This window comes from Phaenicophaeus curvirostris, chromosome 24 (assembly GCF_032191515.1).
Source record: "Phaenicophaeus curvirostris isolate KB17595 chromosome 24, BPBGC_Pcur_1.0, whole genome shotgun sequence".
NCBI lineage: Eukaryota > Metazoa > Chordata > Aves > Cuculiformes > Cuculidae > Phaenicophaeus > Phaenicophaeus curvirostris.
The window spans coordinates 5,302,440-5,323,768 of NC_091415.1; the positions used below are offsets into that span (position 1 = coordinate 5,302,440).

Below are 21,329 nucleotides of genomic sequence, written 5' to 3' on the forward strand. Positions count from 1 at the left end.
GGCGGGCATCCTGTATTTATTTGGACAACATAAGTGAAACAGTATTATCAGTATTTAATAAATACATCTGTTCAAAACGGCCTATTTTATTCTGCTAGTTGGCAGCTGAATTAGGTTATTAAGGCTGAAGAGAGAGTGGAAATATACTGAGTTTCTCCCTGTTTTTCAACTATTGCCCAGCTAATGAGGAGAAAATCAGAGAATCATGGAATTGTTTGGGTTGGAAGGGACCTCAAACCCATCCAGTCCCACCCCTGCCATAGGCAGGGACACCTCCCACTGGACCAGGGACTCCAAGCCCCATCCAACCTGGCCTTGAACCCCTCCAGGGATGGGGCAGCCACCGCTGCTCTGGGTAACCTGTTCCAGGGCCTCCCCACCCTCATCGTAAACAATTTCTTCTTAATGTTTAGAGAGCCCAAAGGTGGTTGGACTTTGGTTCAGGAATCCCAGCTTCGGGGAACAAGATGCTGCTGCCGGCATCCTGCTGGTGAGAGCATCCTGGGCGTCCTCAGAGACCAGAGTGCTGCGGGAAAAGAGAAAAGCAAACATAGCTCCTTGTTTTCCCTCCCACAAAGAATATCCGGGAGTCAAGCAAGGACGAAGCCCTTCCAACAGGGAGGAAACACAAGGAATGTTTCCAAGCCTAACCAGCCGTAATACCCTGCATCCACCCCTTGTGTAACACCCGCTGGCTTTAAGTGTCTTATACAAGTCTTTACTCACTCAATGCTGAGCTGTGCCTAAGCTGGGATTGATGAAGAATCCTATTTAGGAAAACACGCTTGATGAGGAAAGCATGAAGCACAGAGGAAATTTTACCTGGATGTTTCCAAGTGTGACGGCACATTAACACAGGGACCACCTCCAGGAGGGCTCCTGGGGCACTTGGTATAAAAGAGGAGCCTTCATTCAGCCCCAATCATCTGAGCTGGCTGTGGCTGAGGATTACAAGAGCTGTTTTGATCAGGGGAAAACTTCTGTTTTTAGCACAGGCAGCAATTAAAATAGCTCGTGAATCCAAACACCTCGGGAAGCTGACACAAAAGGACGCAGAAAATCCATCTTGTGGACTCCTCGACAGCCAGGGATGAGCCTGGAGAAAGCAGAGGAGACAAGAGCTTGAGGTCCACCTGGGGAAGAAGGACAACCCGAGACATTGAGTCGGATACACCAATTTGATCTCGAGATGGCTGAGGAGGATCCCCGGGGTTCGAGCCCCCGTTTCTCACTCTCCTTTTCGGGCAGTGGCTTTCTCGCCCTGTACCAGGTCGGGGTGGTGCAGTCCCTCCTGGAGCTGGCTCCTGAACTCCTCAAGTCAGCATGCAAGGTCTACGGGTCATCTGCTGGCTCGCTCATCGCCGCCGCTGTGGTGTGCGGCATCGGCCTCGGTAAGACAATTATTGCCTGGATTTCCTTACTGTTGATATTTTATTCCAAAATAGAAATAGAGAAGCTAATGCCTTAAAACACTGATGGGGATGTGATCCTAGTGCAATTCCTACCATTCCCAAGGCATAAAAGAACAGATGTTGTCATTTTTGATAGCCACCCTGGGGCAATTCTGGGAGGTGTAAGGTGGAAAAGTCAGTTGTCACTCTCTGAATGTCCTCTCACATGGGTGGGCGGATGCCACATGGGTAAATCTGGATGTACCTGCATTTTATTGGGAGTGCTGTGTCCCAAAGCAAGTCCATGTGGCCACGGTGGATGGATATACCCACATAAAGCCCCCTTGTCCCTTATAGATCAGGTTCCTTGGCATCCTTGGCTACAAAGGGGCATGAGTGGCAGTCACAAAGGCATCAGAGCTGACAGCCCTGTTTGCATGTGCCTTTGGGTTATCCCACTCAACCTGTCCAGCGCAAGGTGCTGTTCCCATTTCCAGAGCATCCTTCTCCTTGGCAAAAGCTCTAGGGTTTATCAGTAGACATGTCTGGGGAAATAACAGTCCCCGCTCCAGCCTGGGACTGGGGTCTCTCTTATTGCTGCAAGAGGGGTTTTACTCTGACCCTCTTTAGACAATGTGGAAACAGCTCCCCTAGCCCTGAGAACATCAATGTGTAGAATTAATTCAGAGCAGTTAATCCACTTTTAAAAATCACATCCTTCCATATTTCCAATTAGTGTCCATGTGTAAACAAGAGTACACAAGATTTAAGCCTTCAAAGGCTGATCCAAGCCCTGCTTCATGCAATTTACATTAGGAGGAGCAAGGGTTTTAGGGTCCAAGTAATTAAGGAGAAAGCAAGGAGGAAACACGCAGTGCTTGAACCTCTGGTGGATGCTAGAACCGCTCTGTTGGAGCTAAAAACAATAAAAACTTTGACCTATTTATTTAAGCAAAATAGAAAGGAACCTTTCTGCCACACGAGGATGAAGTCCTCTAGAAATCACCAAGGGCCCCAAACCCTTCTCCTCTCATCCTTGATGCTGCTTGATGCATGAGGCTGGGGAGGTCCAGCAGGTAGAAATCAGTTATCAGTTACGATAACTGCTCTTGCTGTGGGCATCAGTGCTGAAATGGGGAGCTGCTCTACCGTGGGTGGTAGGCACCATCCCCTTAGAGGTGTGGAGATGATCTTGTGCCCAAAACACCTTCCCCAGGGGAAAGAAAAGACCTTTTGGGTAGTCCTGACTCTGGTTGGGTTTCTAATAAGGAAAACGAATGCGGCACAAAGAATCGTAGAACCACCAGGTTGGAAAAGACCTCTTGGATCATCAAGTCCAACCATTCCTATCCGGAACAAAAAGAGGGTTAAAGGTGTGCTTGACTCCTGATGGGGTGGCCCATGGGGTGGCTGCAGTCGTGTTCCCTGTCCCTGCCCTGCCCTGGGTGAGGAGCTCTGAGCTCTCTGAGCCAGGCTGTCCCCTGCCACCCCACAGGTCACCTCCTGGGCCACGCTCATCACCACAGGCTGGTGCAGGTGGGGACAGTCATGGCATTGCCTGCTAGGGTCAGCCCTCGCTCAGCCTGAGTGAGAGCCCCAGCCAGAGCCAAAGCCCCCAGAGCTGTGGTCAGCTCTGACCTCCTGCCCACAGGCTTGCAGGCAGTTTTTCCAGGAATTCCCCCAGTTTGAGGACACAGAGCAGCCGGACAGTGCCCGACGGGTGCATCACCTGCCTGGGGTGTTTCCATCTCTTCTAGCATCCAGGACCCTGCGTGAACCTGCCAAGCATTAATCGTCACGCCACATGGCCTGAACATCCGCTCAATCATTTATAACCCCTCCTAATACCTGTGTTGCTCCGGTTGCCTTTGGGACACTCCATCTAATCCGTCTGTCTGTCCACGCTTTTAAAGCAATCTCACGAGACAGCCCAGAAACCTTTGCCCTTACAAAGCCCTGGTGCCACAGCAATCATAGAATCATAGCATCACCAGGTTGGAAGAGACCCACTGGATCATTGAGTCTAACCACTACTATCAAACACTAAACCATGTCCCTCAGCACCCCATCCACCCGTCCCTTAAACCCCTCCAGGGAAGGGGACTCAATCCCCTCCCTGGGCAGCCTCTGCCACTGCCCAATCACCCTTTCCACGAAAAATTTTTTCCTGATGTCCAGCCTGAACCTCCCCTGGTGGAGCTTGAGGCCATTCCCCCTCGTCCTGTCCCCTGTCACTTGGGAGAAGAGCCCAGCTCCCTCCTCTCCACAACCTCCTCTCAGGGAGTTGGAGAGAGCAATGAGGTCTCCCCTCAGCCTCCTCTTCTCCAGGCTAAACACCCCCAGCTCTCTCAGACGTTCCTCATAAGGCCTGTTCTCCAGCCCCTTCACCAGCTTCGTTGCTCTTCTCTGGACTCGCTCCAGAGCCTCAACATCCTTCTTGTGGTGAGGGGCCCAGAACTGAACACAGGATTCGAGGTTTGGTCTCCCCAGTGCTGTGTCCAGAGGGAGAAGAACCTCCCTGGATCTGCTGGCCATGCCGTTTCTGATCCAAGCCAGGATGCCATTGGCCTTCTTGCAGCTTTGTGCTGGTGCAGGGTCCCGAGGAGCCCAAGCAGGCACAAGGATGACTCTTGGCAGCATTGAAGAGCCAGACCAGCTTTTTTCTGCAGGAGTTTAACCACCCAAGGTGGGGTTTTCCTCCCCATTTCAGCAAACGGACCAAGCCCTCTCCTCAGGATCAGACTGACTGAGGTTTTCTGCTCCCCTCTTTCCCCATCTCTGCCTAGCCTTTAAAACATGATGCTTCCTGAGCCCTCAGCTGGGGCTTTGCAACTCTGCTCCTTTAATCCATCTTCTGCGACGTGCAGACACATGTAATGACTATTAACACTGGCTGGGAGGTCACTGGAGGAGCTCAGGTGATCAGGCAGTCCCAGCACATGGGAGCAGAGGTGATGGCTTGCAGGAACGCCCTTGGCAGAGGAGGTGGGTGTCTGCTCCTCATCCTCACCTTTGAGCCTCTCTAACTCTAACATGAAGCCTTGGGTTGGCCACATGCAAAATCTGAGGTTGAAGGCAGGAATGTGTTGTGCAAGTCACATTGGCACAGATAACTCAGGGTCTGAACTCGCGTTCCCCTTCCCAGAGCTCTTCAGAACCTTTCCCTACTCCCCGGCCAGGTACATCTTGATCCAAAGGTCTCTGGTGTAGATGAGGATTTCCCCAGCGGGGTCACACTCAGCAATACATTGTCCTAGAACAGGCTGCCTAGGGAAGTGGTGGCTGCCCCATCCCTGGAGGTGTCCGAGGCCAGACTGGATGGGGCTGGGAGCAACCTGATCTACTGGGAGGCGTCCCTGCCCGTGGCAAGGGTGTTGAAATTAGATGATCTCCAAGGTGCCTTCCAACTCAAACCATTCTATGATTCTATGATCATGGGGGTGATCTCCCCTCTTCTGTCCTGCCACAATGTCCCTCATTGAAGCTGCAGATCATCCTGGGGTGATGCACAGGTTGCATGAGGCTTTATTGGTGAGGAGCGTTAAAAATACAAAAAAAATTATAACTGTTAGGGCAGCAGGAAAATTGACTCTCTCTCTATCTTCACTCTCTCCTCTCTCTGCATCAGATGACCTAAAGGAATTTTTCTTTGCCATGGCAAACGAAGTCAGGAAAACCATCCTGGGCCCTCTCTCTCCCAAGTGCAGCTTGCTGGCGAATATCAAGACTGTTTTACAGCGGATGCTACCTGAGGATTCCTACCAGCTGGCGTCGGGGCGGCTGCACATCTCTCTCACACGGGTGGCTGATGGCCAAAACGTCATGGCCTCCGAGTTCAGCTCGAAGGAGGAGCTCATTCAGGTGAAGGAACCTTCCTCTGATGCTGTAGGAAGATCTCTACCTACTGCTTGGGCTGCAGGTACCCAAGCATCAATGACTTCATCTGCACCCAAGATGGGGAGATGGTCAGGAAGCTCTGCCAGGGTGGTGGTCCCACCTCAGATTGCTCCACAAGGCTTGGAGGGAGGGAGGAAGGAAGATGTTGTTAGGATCAGCCAGGCAGGAGGAAAGAGTGCTAACAGAGTAGGTTTGTTTCCAGCTGCAAAAAGCTGATGTGGACGCATTGACCAGCTAAAGAATCATAGAATCATAGAATAACCAGGTTGGAAGAGACCCACCGGATCATCAAGTCCAACCATTCCTATCAATCACTAAACCATGTCCCTCAGCAGCTCGTCCACCCGTCCCTTAAACCCCTCCAGGGAAGGGGACTCAACCCCCTCCCTGGGCAGCCTCTGCCACTGCCCAATGACCCTTTCTGGGAAAAATTTTTTCCTAATGTCCAGCCTGACCCTCCCCTGGCGGAGCTTGAGGCCATTCCCTCTCGTCCTGTCCCCTGTCCCTTGGGAGAAGAGCCCAGCTCCCTCCTCTCCACAACCTCCTTTCAGGTAGTTGGAGAGAGCAATGAGGTCTCCCCTCAGCCTCCTCTTCTCCAGGCTAATAAGTGCTTTAATAAGTTTAACTTAGTAAGTTTAATAAGTAACTTCAATAAGTGCTAATGACTTGGCAAAGAGCTATGTTGATGGTAACACAACCTCTCAGCTTTCTGGACAGGACTCTACTCAGCCAAGTCCCACCAGCAGTAGTTTTCCTCATTGACTCGGCACTTTCCTGGGAGGAAAGAGCTGGACAAAGTATATGTGCTGCGAGACAATAAGCAGCTGAATAAGCACTAAATCAGCTGCTGGGGAAGGAATCCCAGGGTACAACCCTAACAGAGCTGACCAGGAGGTCATGGGATTGCTTGTCCCAGGGAGCCAGTAGAAGCCTGCAAGTCCATGGATATATTGGAGTTCACCTCGTGGTGCCCATCTTCAGTGAACCCAGGATGCTCGTTTCCAGCAGATGAGACTGGTGGAAAATGATTGCAAATGACTTTATCATTGACAAATCTCAGCAGAATGAAAATGCATTGTGAGGATGGTTTGGGTTTGTCCAGAATCCCACAGATGTGGAAAACAACCTCAGAGCTTCACCTTGCCACCACCAAAGGGCAGTGTTTGGACAGTGATCTATAGATATATAAGCCTAATATTGCTGGAAGCTATAAAGATAAAAAAGAAGTGCTATGTCCTTCTCAAGAGAAGTATTTAATTTCGTTGAAATGATATGTTTTTCTCTTCATGAAATCTTTCCTCTTGACACAGTTGAGTGCAAAGTCCAGGTGGTAGCGACAGCCTGGCTGCAGATGATTTGTCAAGCCTCAGTTTGCAGGCACTCAGTCAATAGGTTTTGTTCAGGAGAACTTTGACAGGAACATTTACTTCTCCATTTCCTCTCCTTCCCCAGGCTCTCCTCTGCAGCTGCTTTCTTCCTATCTACTGTGGATTCATCCCTCCATCCTACCGAGGCGTGGTGAGTGACATTTCCAGTAAAACATACACTCCCAGCAGTATGTTCTTGAGTTTGAACTTTCCATTCCCTTGAGCAGAGAGGGATTTACATGTCTAGGCTTCTTCTTTAGTTAATGGAGGAGGATAAGGCTTTTCAGCTTATTCATCCTATTCTGAAGGTGGAATTGCTGTTTAGAGAGCGCTCTTCTGCTTTGGCTAGGAATAGGACCTGGGTGACTTAGATTGTGCCTTGCAGATCTCCACAGTGAAATGAGAGGATGCCCACACTCAGGACTTGGATGCACAATCCAGTTATCCTGGGCAGGATCTGTCTGCAGTGCAGATGCCTCCATTCACTTGGCTGCAGACCTGCATGGCTGTAAGAAGAGAAGGCTCCAGGGAAATCTTAGAGCAGCCTCCAGGACTGAAAGGGGCTCCAGGAAAGCTGAGGAGGGGCTCTTGATCAGGGAGCGCAGGGGTAGGATGAGGAAGAGTGGTTTTGAGCTGAGAGAGAAGAGATTGAGATGAGATCTTAGGAAGACATTTTCTCCTGTGTGGGTAGGGAGGCCCTGGCCCAGGTTGCCCAGAGCAGTGGTGGCTGCCCCATCCCTGGAGGGGTTCAAGGCCAGGTTGGATGGGGCTTGGAGCCCCATATCCAGTGGGAGGTGTCCCTGCCCATGGCAGGGCTTGGAACTGGATGGGCTTTGAGGTCCCTTCCAACTCAACCCATTCCATGATTCTGGGATTCTTTGAAATGTCAAAAGATCATGGGAGGATCATCCCCCAACCATGTGCATATTTGCAGTCTGTGAAACACCACAGTGAACTCAAAATGTTCAGCTTGTTTGGCTCATTGCTAACCCTTGGTGAAGGAGGAGTACAGCAGCATGGTGAGGAAGCATGTGCAGATGGACCGCGGAGCACTGATGGCATCACGACCTGCTTCTGTCAAAGCCCACAAAGCCACGATATCAGATTTGCAGCTGGGATAGAGCTAGGATCTTCCCTTGCCTCTTGTTGCTCCACACCAGCTGAGCCTATTTAGTCCTCAGATGTCCATACCCGGCCGTCAGGTCAGATGTCCAGCTTACCCTGGACAGCAGGGCTTGCCCACAAAGTCCACAAAGTCACTGCATAGGGCTCCTCTGCACTGTTATTTCACAAGCATTTAATTTGATCAACTGCAGTCCTTGCAACCTCAAACCCCACTGAGGTGGGTGGTAAATTCAGATTCCTTTCGGAATGCAGCAAATGACATTTTCCTTGCCCAGTGAGTAATCCTCCAGGGATCTGCAGGCGATTATTAAATGTGAGAGCCCTACTGCTTGAGCTCAGGGCTTGAAATTTATACAACACTACATTCAGCAATGTCTGAATTGGCTGACGAATGCAAAAACAACTCGACAAAGCTTAGCGAATTAAAATAATTATATTTCTCTTTTAATAACCGCTGTGGATTACAGCCCCTGGTCGAGGAGCTGGCTGGGTGCCACAGGCAGGGCAGCAGAAGAAGCTGGCAAAGGCCAGGATAAAGAAAAAGGGGGTGGGAAGAGGTGTCGTTGCAAGTGGGAAGAGAGGATATGCTGGGCTTGGCTGATGGCAGGAGACGTCGCCTTTGCAGCTCCTCGGTTTCCTCTTGGTGGTGCTTCCCTCACACACATCCTCGGAGCCAACCCTCGCTCTGCTCTTCCCCTCAGCGATACGTTGATGGAGGATTCACCGGCCTGCAACCTGTTTCCAGCTTGGAGGAAGCCGTGATCACCGTATCCCCGTTCACAGGAGAGCTCGATATCTGCCCACGAGATTGTCCCGCTATCTTCTTTTGTTTCCAGATCTTCAATGGCAGCATTCAGATCTCCATAGAAAACCTCTGCAGGATTAGCTATGCTCTCTTTCCACCTAGCACCATGGTAAGCCCACCAGATCTTCTTCCCAGCTTTGTTTTAGTTAAAACACATTAATGCTGGACCTGCTTTCCCAAGCTTTGATGTTCAGCAAAATCTCCATCATTAATTAATCAGATTTCAAGGGGAGGGGACAGTACCCATTCTTTTGCTGTGCTTTTTGTGGTGGACGCTTCTAGTGGGGTGGCCAACCTCAGATGAGGTCCACCTTGGTTTGGCATCCTACCAAGGATGACAAAGAGGTTGGAAACCAAACTGCTTGCTGCCTTCCCAGATGGACCATCCAGGGTCTAACAGCCTTGGATAGATCCTGCTGGGGCTTGGATGGAGGGTTCTTTAGTGACCTCAAGCGTTTCTCCTTGCAGGTCTTGAATGACATTTTCTCCCAGGGCTACCAGGACACTGCCCTTTTCCTGTACAGGAACAGTAAGTGTTACCCCAAGACCTGAAGGGCAGCCTGGAAACACACGCGCAGACATCAGCCCCTTCTTTCCATCTCTCACAGATGCCTTTGGCTTCAACTACTTCGACGGCAATTTCCGCTTCGCCAGCATGTGTGGGAAGAACGACTCCACGCATTGTGAACGGATCTACACCGGCCTGTGCAGAAGGGTCCCACAGTGCCTGGCTCCTTGCTTCCTGCCAGGTAGAAGATCTGGGACACTGCTCCCGGGTTTTAAGTATGGCTGGGGTCACTGAGGGCTGCTCTTTGAGAGGAGCAGCGTCCTATTTAAACATTATTCAGTTCTTTATCATAGTAAATATGTCCAGATCTGCAGTAGCCATTCACAAAGAGGCTTTGTAAGAGCGGCTCAAGCCTAGGCTCCAGTATAGAATCATAGAATCATAGAATCACCAGGTTGGAAGAGACCCACCGGATCATCGAGTCCAACCATTCCCATCAATCACTAAACCATGTCCCTCAGCACCTCATCCACCCATCCCTTAAACCCCTCCAGGGAAGGTGACTCAACCCCCTCCCTGGGCAGCCTCTGCCAGGGACCAATGACCCTTTTTAAAGAGTCACCAAGAATCACCAAATTGGAAAAGACCCACCAGATCACCGAGTCCAACCATTCCTATGTACCTACAGTTTGAGCTGCAGCAGGAGTCGCTGGGCAAGAGGAATTGTTGCATTCATTGGGTTATTTCTATTAGCTGGTCTTCATTTACTTCTGTGTTGTCATTCATGGACGTAGGCTTGGCTCTGTGGAGGAAGGAGCAGGTGACTGGACTGCAGGATCCACTCTCAAAGGTCCTGTTGCAACCATACAGGCTGCCGGCTTTTGTCAGGAAGGGGTAAGAACATCTTGATGGAGACATCAAAGCTAGGAGTGATACAAAAACCAGCGGCTGTGCCTTCAGCAGTGGCCAGAGAGCTGAAAGGACAAGGCGTGAGATCAGCACGAGGCACGCGGGCACCTCTGCAAGCCCAGCCTCGATGTGCAATGGGTTATAGCATCCTTCAGAAGCAGCTCTTTGGGAAACACATGGAGTAGACCCCCGGGCAGCGTGGGCTGGTGGCGAGACCCTCCCTTTCTACAGACCATGAGCTGATGCACATCTACTGCATAAATAAGCTCAATGACACACCCCTCCTCTGCAGGAGGATTTGGTATTCCCTGAAAGCAAGCTGTCCAGGAGAGTGGGTATGGCTAGCAGGGACATCATAGAATCACCAGGTAGGAAAAGACCCACCAGATCATTGAGTCCAACCATTCCTATCACAGGAAGCATAGGATTCCTTGGTTGTGAAAAATAGTATTACAACATGCATTTACCACTAATGCCCTCCTGTTTTGCTGTATTTACCAGTCATTAAAGTCTGCCTTATTTTGGTTTTGCAGGGTGAAGAAGCTGTGGGGGTTGCTGGAGGGTATCAGCTCCATGGTAAAACCTTTCCAGAAGCTCCTCAGAACCATGGTGCCTCGTTTGCCTAAGAAAGCGGCAGCCAGGAGGTGAGGTGCTCGGGGATGCGAATCCTCAGCGGAGGGAGGGCAGGGTGCAGAGCAGGGAAACCCCAAGGACCTCATCTGTGGGTCACTAATGCTGAACATGGCTAAAAATCCCAGATTTAGGGTACTCCACATTAAAAATAGCTAAATTTTGTCCCCGTGATATTACTTATTTAGCAGCATTTGAAAGAAGCTATGAACTAGCTTAGTGCTGCTTCCCCGCAGCAATATATTCCTGTTCCAGAGCATTTATCTGCTGGGATCTGTCCTAGCAGGAGATCTGGCATGTTCAAGATCCTGAGAGGTGTTTTGACTCTAAACTCTGAAGGATACAAGGCATTCAACTTGTCACACAGGAAGCTTTCACGCCATGCCTCCCCGAAAGCCTGCTTGCAAGTTACTTCACGTGCAGCCGGCACAGAGCTTTGCACAGACTGATTTCATAGAATTCTAGAATCACCAGGTCGGAAGAGACCCACTGGATCATCGAGTCCAACCATTCCCATCAATCACTAAACCATGTCCCTCAGCACCTCGTCCACCCGTCCCTTAAACCCCTCCAGGGAAGGGGACTCAAGCCCCTCCCTGGGCAGCCTCTGCCAGGGCCCAGTGACCCTTTCTGTGAAAAATTTTTTCCTAATGTCCAGCCTGAACCTCCCCTGGTGGAGCTTGAGGCCATTCCCTCTCGTCCTGTCCCCTGTCACTTGGGAGAAGAGCCCAGCTCCCTCCTCTCCACAACCTCCTTTCAGGGAGTTGGAGAGAGCAATGAGGTCTCCCCTCAGCCTCCTCTTCTCCAGGCTAAACACCCCCAGCTCTCTCAGCCGCTCCTCATCAGGCCTGTTCTCCAGCCCATTCATATCACAGGCAGCTACACAATTCCTCAGCCATGAGAAAGCCCTTCAGGATCAAATGTTCCTGGAGCTACTGGTCCTGGTTGGATCGTTGACCCTGACCCAACTAACCGCCAGCTTGTTCTCTTAGGTAATTATCCTGGATGGGCCCTGGGGGTCTCTGATGCCACGCGGTTCTGCTGCCCCAAGAAGCGGTGGGTGCCACCAGAGCTCGTTTTACACACCGGCATTGCGGCTGGATTTTTATGGAGTATTTTGGGTTTGTTTTGTTGGGGATAATGGCTGATTTTATTTCCAGGGCTGCTGCTGCAGTCCCCTACCCTCCGATGCCTGACCTGCTTGAACTCGTGGCAGAACTGCGGTCTGCACAGGGCACACTGGGCATCTTTCCTTGCGTGCACACACAGCCCAGCTGCTGCTTTCCCCAGCTTTCTCCACTTGCTGATCTCCCACAGCATCCCTCCCTCTGCTTTAATGCAGACGACAGGGCAGGAGTTTGCCAGGAAACATCACATTTTAAGTGCTTGCCTCCCACTCAAAAACTTTTCAGTGAGATTCATCAAAGAGAAAACAGAGAGGGAAAAGCCTTAGGGAGCATCACACTGGGCAGGAACTCATTTTAGCCAGTTTCTTGAAGTTATTTTACCAATGACCTATTCTTGAGCCTCGCACCCTCTTGGAGGCTTGCTCCAGGAGGATGTGGCTGCCCCATCCCTGGAGGTGTTCAAGACCAGGTTGCTTGGGCTTTGGACAGTCTGATCCAGTGGGAGGGGTTGGAATGAGATGATCTTTAAGGTCCCTTCTAACTCAAAGCATTCTGTGATTCCTCCTGCCAGAAGAGACAGGAGCACGTTTGGACCCCTTTGAATTTGCAGCTGTGGAGAAGGATAAAGAAACCTAAAGATTAACCTCCCCCTACTTCAAGATACCACTTTCTTGCAGGCTGCATCTCCTCTTGCACTGGCAGAGCTGACATTTGACAAATACTTCTTTCCATGTGATCTTCTAGAACTCACTGTGGTTCAGGCAAACACACCTCATGTTGCTGGTCTGTACACAGAACAAACTGCCAGCTCTCTTCTCATCCCCAGTATATTTTGTACATTGGAGGCTTTTGTACATTGTGTTGGCTTTACCCCAGCTGAGCATCTCCTTGTTTGTTTATGATCTCCCTGGATCACAACAGCACAAGCTGATTATTTGCATAAGCAGCTTGTTTAATTGCACAAAGGGAAATGGTACAGAGGGAAGATTCATCCAAAGTGCCCTGGAGACTGCAGGCGTGAACGTGGGGAATAGTTGAAGGCAGCCTTGATGTAAACAGTTTCAAAATTAACTATGAATGCTCAGCAAAAGATTAATATTCTGCTATCTCTGGTTGAAATCAATAACCTGGGAATATTTCCTCTGCAATGTGCTTGCTAAAATAAACCTGGATACTCATTTACACTGCATCCAGCAAAACCTGCTCCCACCTCCCCTCCCATCCTGGATGGAGTTACATCTCTCAACCCCTGCACCAAAGCAAGGCTGCTCAAAACCAGCTCCCAAACTGTGATTATGATCCCTCCACAGATCAAAGTGGAAAGGGCACAGAGATTCCTACTGCTCCCTGGGCAGGAGCAGGACCAGCCAGCCTGGTGCTTGCTTTTGCTCACACTGCACTTCATCATAGAATGCTTGGGGCTGCAAGGGACCTTAAAGACCATCCAGTTCCACCCCCTGCCATGGGCAGGGACACCTCCCACTAGATCAGGTTGCCCAAGCCCCATCCAACCTATCCTTGAACATCTCCAGGGATGGGGCAGCCACCACTTCTCTGGGCAACCCATTCCAGGGCCTCCCCACCCTCATAGCGAAGAATTTCTTCCTAGTATCTAATCTAAATCTTCCCCCTTCCAATTTAAAGCCATTCCCCCTCACCCTATCACTCCATGCCTTTGTAAAAAGTCCCTCCTCAGCTTTCCTGGAGCCCCTTTTAGCACTGGAGGCTGCTCTAAGGTCTCCCCTCAGCCTCCTCTATCTCCAGGCTAAACAACCCCAACTCTCTCAGCCTGTCCTCATAGCAGAGGGCATCCCACTCCTCAGATCATCTTTATAGCCCTCCCTTAGACCCCTTCCAGCAGTTCCATGTTCTGCTTTCACTCCAGGCAGACAGCCTCACCTCTGCAACAGCCCTTCCACCAGGTTCCTGGCCTCTTTAGCAATTACCACCACCTCTAGGTGGGATAGAACCGTTTCAGTCAGCCTCAGGTGCTGGCACTACTTCTACCCACATGGGACTTGAAATCCTCAGAAGAAAATTCCTGTATAAGAATTGGACACCCAAATCCACTAAATTTATCTGCAAGCCTCAGACACAAACAGGAGAATAGTTCGAACTCCCCAGTGCATCCCACCTGCCCCTGTGTGGCATGGTGCTTTGCCAGAAAAAGTTAGTAAATCTTTGAGAATTTGAACAAAAAACAGCCGACAGGGAAAATCCAAACTAAAACAGTCACAGCACAGAACACTCCCACTCCAAAGCTGCAGAGACCTGCTAGAGGAAAGTATTTAATGAGTCATCACTGAAATCAGCTGTCTTTTGGTTTATTAATCCCTCGTCTCTTCAAGCAAATACAGCTGATGCTGTCTCCTCTGCGTGAGCTTGGAGGTGGTGACAAAAGGAGGTGCTGCCAGAGGCAATGGATAGAGGCAAAGTTTGGCATCTCTTGGCTTTGAGGAGCTTGTTCACCCCTAGAGAAGCACGCTGGGAACCTCAGCTGCACCCAGTTCAAACCAGCTGCAGTAGATCCTGTCATCAGCCCCAAATGCCTCTTTTAAAGGTGGGTCGTGGAGGTCTGTGGGGGATAAGATGGGCTTGTGGTCCTGCTTGTGTTATTGTTGCTGCAGTGTCCTCTTCAGCTCATCTTGGTAGCAGACTGTGTTGCAAGTTGCTCTTTCCCTCTTTAAAATATGAACTGGGGCCAAGGGCAGCAACGAGGTCAAAACTGCTCTCCTGTAGCTGGCCCTAAAGGGAGTAAAACCACATTGGTCAATCTGACAGGCACTTCTGACTGCTCTTGTGAGGCAAACTGGATTCAAACACCTGATTGTGGCTGCTTCACTCCCTCTTGTTGCCTAGACAGTAACAGGATCATCAGATTCTGATACCCTTAAAATATTGCCCTTGTACTAGTGTCCTATTGCTTGTCCTAGTCTGCATTGAACTTGGCAGAGATGTGAAGCCTGAGGGGGTAGAATAAGAGCTTGGGACCAACCCAAGACAGTAGGAGTTTTCTCTAAAGCTGGATCCCACTGCAGATCTACTGGAAAGGGGAGCTTGATCCATGCCACTGAGCCAAATTAAAACAAACACGAGCGCAATCCTGGCTGTGGCTGCAGGTTCTTTATGCCAGACTCTGCTTCTAGTTTGGATGTTAAGAAGAGTGCAGCTGTCTGGGTAGGCATGTGGATAAAAATGCAAATGTTTGTGGTGGTTAACCAGCTAATCCAGCCTGAACCTAGCTGGTGTGCAGGCTCTACTGCAGCAGCCACCCTCTGGAGACATTGTGACTTGGGAAACCAAGTGTGGGTTGTTTACAGGTTTATACCCTTGCTTATGTGGTAACATCAATAATATTATAGTGTTGTACAGATAAACAGTAAAGCAACCTTTTCCTGGCCTAGAGTATCAGGGCTTTTCCTTCCCAGAACTGAAAAATCTTGTCTGCTGCTCCTCTGGAGGCTGAGAGCCCTGACTGACCTCCTGGTTGCTCTCTGGCCTGACGAATGAGTCTTGATTCCTTCTGCAGGTGAAGCTGCAAAGCAGAGACCAAAAGGCTCCTGATAGCCCAGCCCAAAGAAATCTGTCTCCTATGCTGTTGTTTTCAAAAATTCCACGTAGTCTGTACTGATGAAGCCTTTAAAAAAGCAAGCGTGAAAGCCAATTGCACAACCTAATACTGCATTTCTATAGCGGGTCTCTTCTGATAGGTAGAGTTGGCTTGTTTTCCATGGAAAGGTCTTCTTTGCTTTCATTTTATGTTTGCCATGCTCTTAGTTTTAGATTTGGAATGGTAACAGCCCTGTTCTTTGTTCTTTATAGTCCTCATTTGATGTGGTCCTCCTAGATATAAACAGAACAATATTTGGGTCTTTTTTTTTTTTCACTTTTTCTTTAATATATGTTGCAACATATTATTTTGATTATTTTAAACCATAATCACGTTGGAAAAGTGGTGTGTTTTTTCCCAAGCTGATGAATTCTAAAACTTTGAAAGGCTCAGAAAGAAAAAGAAAATAAATAATAAAATCGCAAGCAACGCTGCACTCTGGTGCATCCTTCTTCGTATTCTGCCAGAAACAATAAGAGGAACTGGAATCTCAGATGCTGAGTGTTCACCAGTTGTCTGTGTCAAAACTGAAAGGGGAGAAGGGATTATATTTCATAGGTTTATCAGCAAACTAGAAGTTTTGGGTTTAAACCTGGCGGATGTTGCTTAAAAATGATACAGGCAGAGGTTTACCCACAGCTCTAAGCAGCTTTTCTTGCTCTGAAGTGTTTCCACAGCAGAAATATTGATTGGACTGGCCCAGCAAACCCAGCTCTGACCACTGAGACACCGTTCCTTCTCTCACCCTTAATGAAATGATGCGTGGGCAGACCCTGCTATTACCTTGCACAAGGAGTAAATGGCTTTCTTCACAGAAAGAGCTACTTCTCCAAAGAGCCCTCCTGACCTGACCGTAGTTTAAGTCCTCAAGTGTCACTCAAAACAAGTTCAGCATGAGACTTCACTAATAACCACTGACCCAAGAGGGCATTCTCTCCCATTCCTGATGTTCTCACCTGCCACAGCCTGTAAAAGCCCAACCAGCCTCTGGGCAAGTGTTATTTAACTAATTAAAGCTGATGGGGTAAAGAAAGAGTTGGTCCTCTACCTTTCTGACGGTGGATTAGGTGTTGTGGGGCTTCATCTTCCTCTTCATACGCTGCCTGAATGGTGTCTGGATTGTTTGGGGTGACATCCTGAGAGTTTGTGGCTCTGGAGTGAAGTTCTCTCGTCTCTGGCTTCCAGTGCAGGGTCCTTTCACCTTTCCGACATGATTTATTAGCCAACGAAAGCATGCAGTCCTCATCAAGGTAATTTATACCAAATTCACCTGGTGGAAAGAGAATCCAGCTCTTGCTGCTTGTTGTTCAACTATCTGGTCTCCAGCAATGTAAGGCATGACTGAAGCTGACTGGAAAATGAGGGGGAGAGATGACTACAGTGCATGGCTAATCGGAGATCTGGTCAGGGATCAAGTATTGCTGCTTTGTGCATCACTGGGTTGTCAGTCTAAGATCACACTGGGCACCTGAGCGCTTCTTCTGTCTGGGTCCTGGGGATGTGCATTCGTTGGAAAGTTCTAGATGCCCAGTGTGGCAGAGAAGAGGGGATCTAACATCATCGAAGGGAAAGGGGTGAACAGGGAGCTTCAGGAAAGACCTGAGAGAGGATGGGACTCAACTAATCCTGGCAATGCCAGGGATGCAGGGATCTCTCTGCCCTGGTCACTCTAGATGCACCAGCAGAATCTTTTACTACCTGTCAGCAAACCGACGTGGCAAGAGAAGCACCTGACCTACCTGTTCCTCGCTCAAAATCACTTACTCAGTCTTTTTAAGAAGGAGACTGTGTCCTGGTAGCCATGGGTATAAAACTGGTCTATAACCTGTAGAGGAAAGACGGCAGTTAGGGCAGGTGGGCCAGCTACAGGGGCACCACGGGTCGGGGTACCTGAAGAAGTAGCTCACTTCATTTGTGGGAAGCCGAAAAATAAACATGAAGCGGCGGATGTTTTTTTTCGTTATGTGTAAAATGCAGTCAGAGATTTGGAAAGTGAAGAAGGCAGCTGAGCAATCTCTGGGGCAGATATCGTATTCGCCCCCGAAACCAGACACGGTGATGGTGGTCTGGGACACAAAGTTGGCTCGCCACATGCCGAGTTCCCCATCCATGTAACGCTAGGAGAGAAAACAAGAAACCTTGAGCCTTCCTCCTTTCTGAGAGAAGTCTGCTGTGTCACATGTACATGCATTTGGGGTTTCTGCCCGACCCAAATGTCTAAACTAGACTGTCCTGCAGCTACAGAACCCCTTCCAGGGAGCACTTTCTCATGTGCTCCAGATCTACACGCACCACCCCGTCCCTTCCAGCAGCAAAATTACTCTTTAGTGCAATTTGGGAAAAGTGCAGCAGAAAGGAGTCGAGCTGACTTCCCTGTCTCTTCTCCCAAGTGACAGGGGACAGGACAAGAGGGAATGGCCTCAAGCTCCACCAGGGAGGTTCAGGCTGGACATTAGGAAAAAATTTTTCATGGAAAGGGTCATTGGGCACTGGCAGAGGCTGCCCAGGGAGGGGGTTGAGTCACCTTCCGTGGAGGGGTTTAAGGGACGGGTGGATGAGGTGCTGAGGGACATGGTTAAGTGATTGATGGGAATGGTTGGACTCAATGATCCAGTGGGTCTCTTTCAACCTGGTTATTCTATGATTCTAACCCCATGGATGGGGTAAGATTGGGCACTTGTGCGAGTGATGAAGCACTGAAAGAGGCTGCCTAGGGCAGTGGTGGAACCTCCATCCCTGGAGAACTTCAAAATCCACGTAGCTGTGGCACTTCAGGACATGGTTCCACAGGCACAGTGGTGTTAGGCTGATGGTTGGACTGGATGAACTTAGAAGGCTTTTCCAACCTTAGTGATTCTATGGTTCTAAGGTCAGTTCTGTTTGCAGTGAGGTCAGGTTGTGGGGCACCTGGGTTCAATTCTTCCCTCTGCAGGCACTGTGTGAACACAGCACCAAGAAACTTCGGTAGCAAATACAGGCATAGACATGCTTAATGCTGACACAGGCCAGATGGGCCCTTAGCCTGACCCAGAATGGGGTCTCCAGACCACAAGGCTACTCACCACCCCACGGTACACAGGAGGGAAAAACCCAAAGAACACTGGGATGAAGCAGCTGCACATCACGGCCTGGGGGTGAGATGGAAAACACACTCGATTATCCAGTGGGTCTGTTCCAACCTGGTTATTCTATGAATCTATGAGGTGAGCAAAGAGCCACAAACACCCGTTGCCTTGGGGAATGGTGGCTCATCTGTGAATGCCAAACTGGGGACTCCCACCTGGGTTGTTGGCACCACTGACTGTTGTGGACCAGAGCATGTCCCATACCCACAGCTAGGGCTGGAGATGTAGGAAGGTAACCTGTGAAATACCTCGTTTTGTTCCCTGCGTGCTCAGGTCCTGTAGATTATTCAGCCAGCAGGGCTGGATTTTTATCATTTTCAGCTTGTGACCCTGTTTGGCTTCAGAGGGTAGTCAGGACAGAAGTTGTGGCATGGACCATCGTGAAGTCCCAGGAATGCTCTCACCTCAATGAGATCCTCCTTCGAGGTAAACTCTGAAACCGTCACACTTCTCCAGTCGTGCACGCGGGTGACGATAATGTGCAGCTTGCCAGATACCAGCTGGTGGGCATTGGTGGGCAGATGTTTGTTTAAGACATCCTTTAAGATTTTCATGGCTTTTCCTCCTCCAAGAAGCCCCACCCAGAAAGACTGTTTCATATGATGGAAGAAAGACTCCCTCACTTCCTCTAAAGAAAAGTAAAGCAATCATTCCACATCCCTTATATTATTATTTAGGTACTTTCTGGGCTACATTTTCACCTCATAAAGGGGCATTTTACCAGGCTGGTAAATGCTCATAGAAAGCCATTATTCTCATTAGGGCTGATGCTCTCATGAGTGGACTCAAATTTTCCTTCCATATTGCAGGTAGCAGAAATATTTTGTTTTCTTTTCCCGTTCTCTCCATTTCCTCCACAAGACGTCTTAAAAATGTGGAGGGATATGGGAGAAAATTGACAGAAAGAACTTGTGTAACATTTTGTCTCATTGGCTCTGCATCTCTGTCCCCTGACGTATTTCTCAGCTCTGCGGCTACAACTTTATTTTAGGTAACAGCAACACTGATCTTCTCCATACTCAATATTATTTTAACCCTCTGTGTTTTGAGAATCTACCAGCAACCTCAAATGCCTATTTAGTGAGGGCACTTCTGTTTTTTGTATTAGAAATACTTACCATTAATTCAAATTAATAAGATGCAATGACTTATTTAGTAACTATATTTAGTCTACTTTCTCTGTGCTTGTTAGTTTACCCATGTCTTCCACTCTAAAAGAAGTCAAGGAAGTAACATTCTGAGGAATTAACCACTAATTAGACTAGATATAAGGAAGAATTTCTTCACCATGAAGGTGGGGAGTGGGGCTTGGAGCCCCTGATCCAGTGGGAGGTGTCCCTGCCCATGGCAGGGGGATTAGAACTAGATGATCTTTAAGGTCCTTCCTAACCCAAACTATTCTACGATTCTGATTCTATGATTAAGGATAATTATAAAAGCAAAGTTCTTTCATAACTCCAAAATTTCCAGACATTCAATCACTTTAGAGACAGAATAAATGGAAGTGCACAGCCCTTACCTATGTCACAGTCACACAATCCACAGGTAGCTACAATCGATCCTGAAGATGCCCCATAGATCCTGGATGCAGATTTCAGTATGTCAGGTGACAATTCCCTCAGAGCAGCTAAGACTCCAGCTTCGTATGCTATCAAGGTACTGCAGCCTCTAAACAGTATCGAGAAAGTTCCTCCCTCATTTCCACTTATCTTCATCACTTCTGCTAACACCAACCTCTCAAACCACAAGAAACCTGCTGCCCAGGACAGATTTGAAGGTTTTTTTTTCCTTTTGCTGCGGCTGTTCCCAGCCTGGTCCTGTTTCTGACCACGCTCTTGCTGGTTTATATCTCTCTGACCCGAATCTCTAAGCCAAACATTCAGTGGGCAGAAGTGGATGGTGTGATGTCTTAATACCTAAGGCCTCTCATTACAACGACTACATTGCAAGATGCTCCTAAGGTGTGGACTTGTTTGCTGAAGACCCAGGCGATGCAGAGGGCTACCTGCCACACTCATGTTCTGGGGAAGCAGCCCAGAAGTAGCCAGAAGGCCTCAGAAGTGAGCCCTTCAGTGAGGAAAGCTGCTTCTCCAAGCTGGTGGGCTGCTTTAGAGGTACCCTGAGGTCCCAGGTGAAGTTTCCAGCCTCTAGTGCGTAGGAATTGGCAAATACTCCCTGAAATACAAGTCTTGCAAGATGCTGCTCAAAACTGTCTTGCCCCATTTGTAACAGGTTATGAAACCCCATCCCAGGGAGCAGAAAAGTTGGAGGAGGTGACCCAATTACTAAAGAAATCACAACCCAAACTGCTCTCATAGTTTCACAACTTAAGGGTTTGGGTTTGCTTTCAAAGGGGTAAAAATACAGAGTCTAGGTAGCGACTAAATCTGCCTCCTAAATGGCTGAGGTTTCATAGAATTATAGAATCATAGAACAACCAGGTTGGGAAGGACCCACCAGATCACTGAGTCCAACCATTCCCATCAATCACTAAACCATGTCCCTCAGCACCTCGTCCACCCGTCCCTTAAACCCCTCCAGGGAAGGGGACTCAACCCCCTCCCTGGGCAGCCTCTGCCAGGGACCAATCACCCTTTCCCTGAAAAATTTTTTCCTAATGTCCAGCCTGAACCTCCCCTGGTGGAGCTTGAGGCCATTCCCTCTCGTCCTGTCCCCTGTCACTTGGGAGAAGAGCCCAGCTCCCTCCTCTCCACAACCTCCTTTCAGGGAGTTGCAGAGAGCAATGAGGTCTCCCCTCAGCCTCCTCTTCTCCAGGCTAAACACCCCCAGCTCTCTCAGCTGCTCCTCTTCTTCTCCAGCCCCCTCCCCAGCTTC

General features: G+C 49.2%; 2 protein-coding genes across 2 annotated transcripts; one reads left to right on the forward strand and one right to left on the reverse strand.

Annotated features, from left to right (window-relative positions):
- The first annotated feature begins 737 nt into the window (after window positions 1-737).
- LOC138730514 (omega-hydroxyceramide transacylase-like) lies at window positions 738-10,993 on the forward strand. Its single transcript, XM_069875798.1, has 8 exons — window positions 738-1,391; window positions 5,020-5,252; window positions 6,741-6,806; window positions 8,482-8,694; window positions 9,054-9,114; window positions 9,194-9,334; window positions 9,888-9,987; window positions 10,536-10,993. The coding sequence occupies exons 1-8, from the start codon at window positions 1,190-1,192 to the stop codon at window positions 10,648-10,650; spliced, it is 1,131 nt and encodes a 376-aa protein (XP_069731899.1). The 5' UTR covers window positions 738-1,189; the 3' UTR covers window positions 10,651-10,993.
- A 4,732-nt stretch (window positions 10,994-15,725) lies between these two features.
- LOC138730513 (omega-hydroxyceramide transacylase-like) lies at window positions 15,726-20,281 on the reverse strand. The gene is made up of 7 exons (XM_069875797.1): window positions 20,014-20,281; window positions 18,899-19,122; window positions 18,432-18,497; window positions 17,277-17,486; window positions 17,134-17,194; window positions 16,418-16,639; window positions 15,726-15,896 (listed from the first exon to the last, which is right to left on the reverse strand). Exons 1-7 carry the CDS (start codon window positions 20,207-20,209, stop codon window positions 15,742-15,744), a joined length of 1,134 nt encoding a protein of 377 aa, XP_069731898.1. The 5' UTR covers window positions 20,210-20,281; the 3' UTR covers window positions 15,726-15,741.
- Between the last annotated feature and the right edge of the window lie 1,048 nt (window positions 20,282-21,329).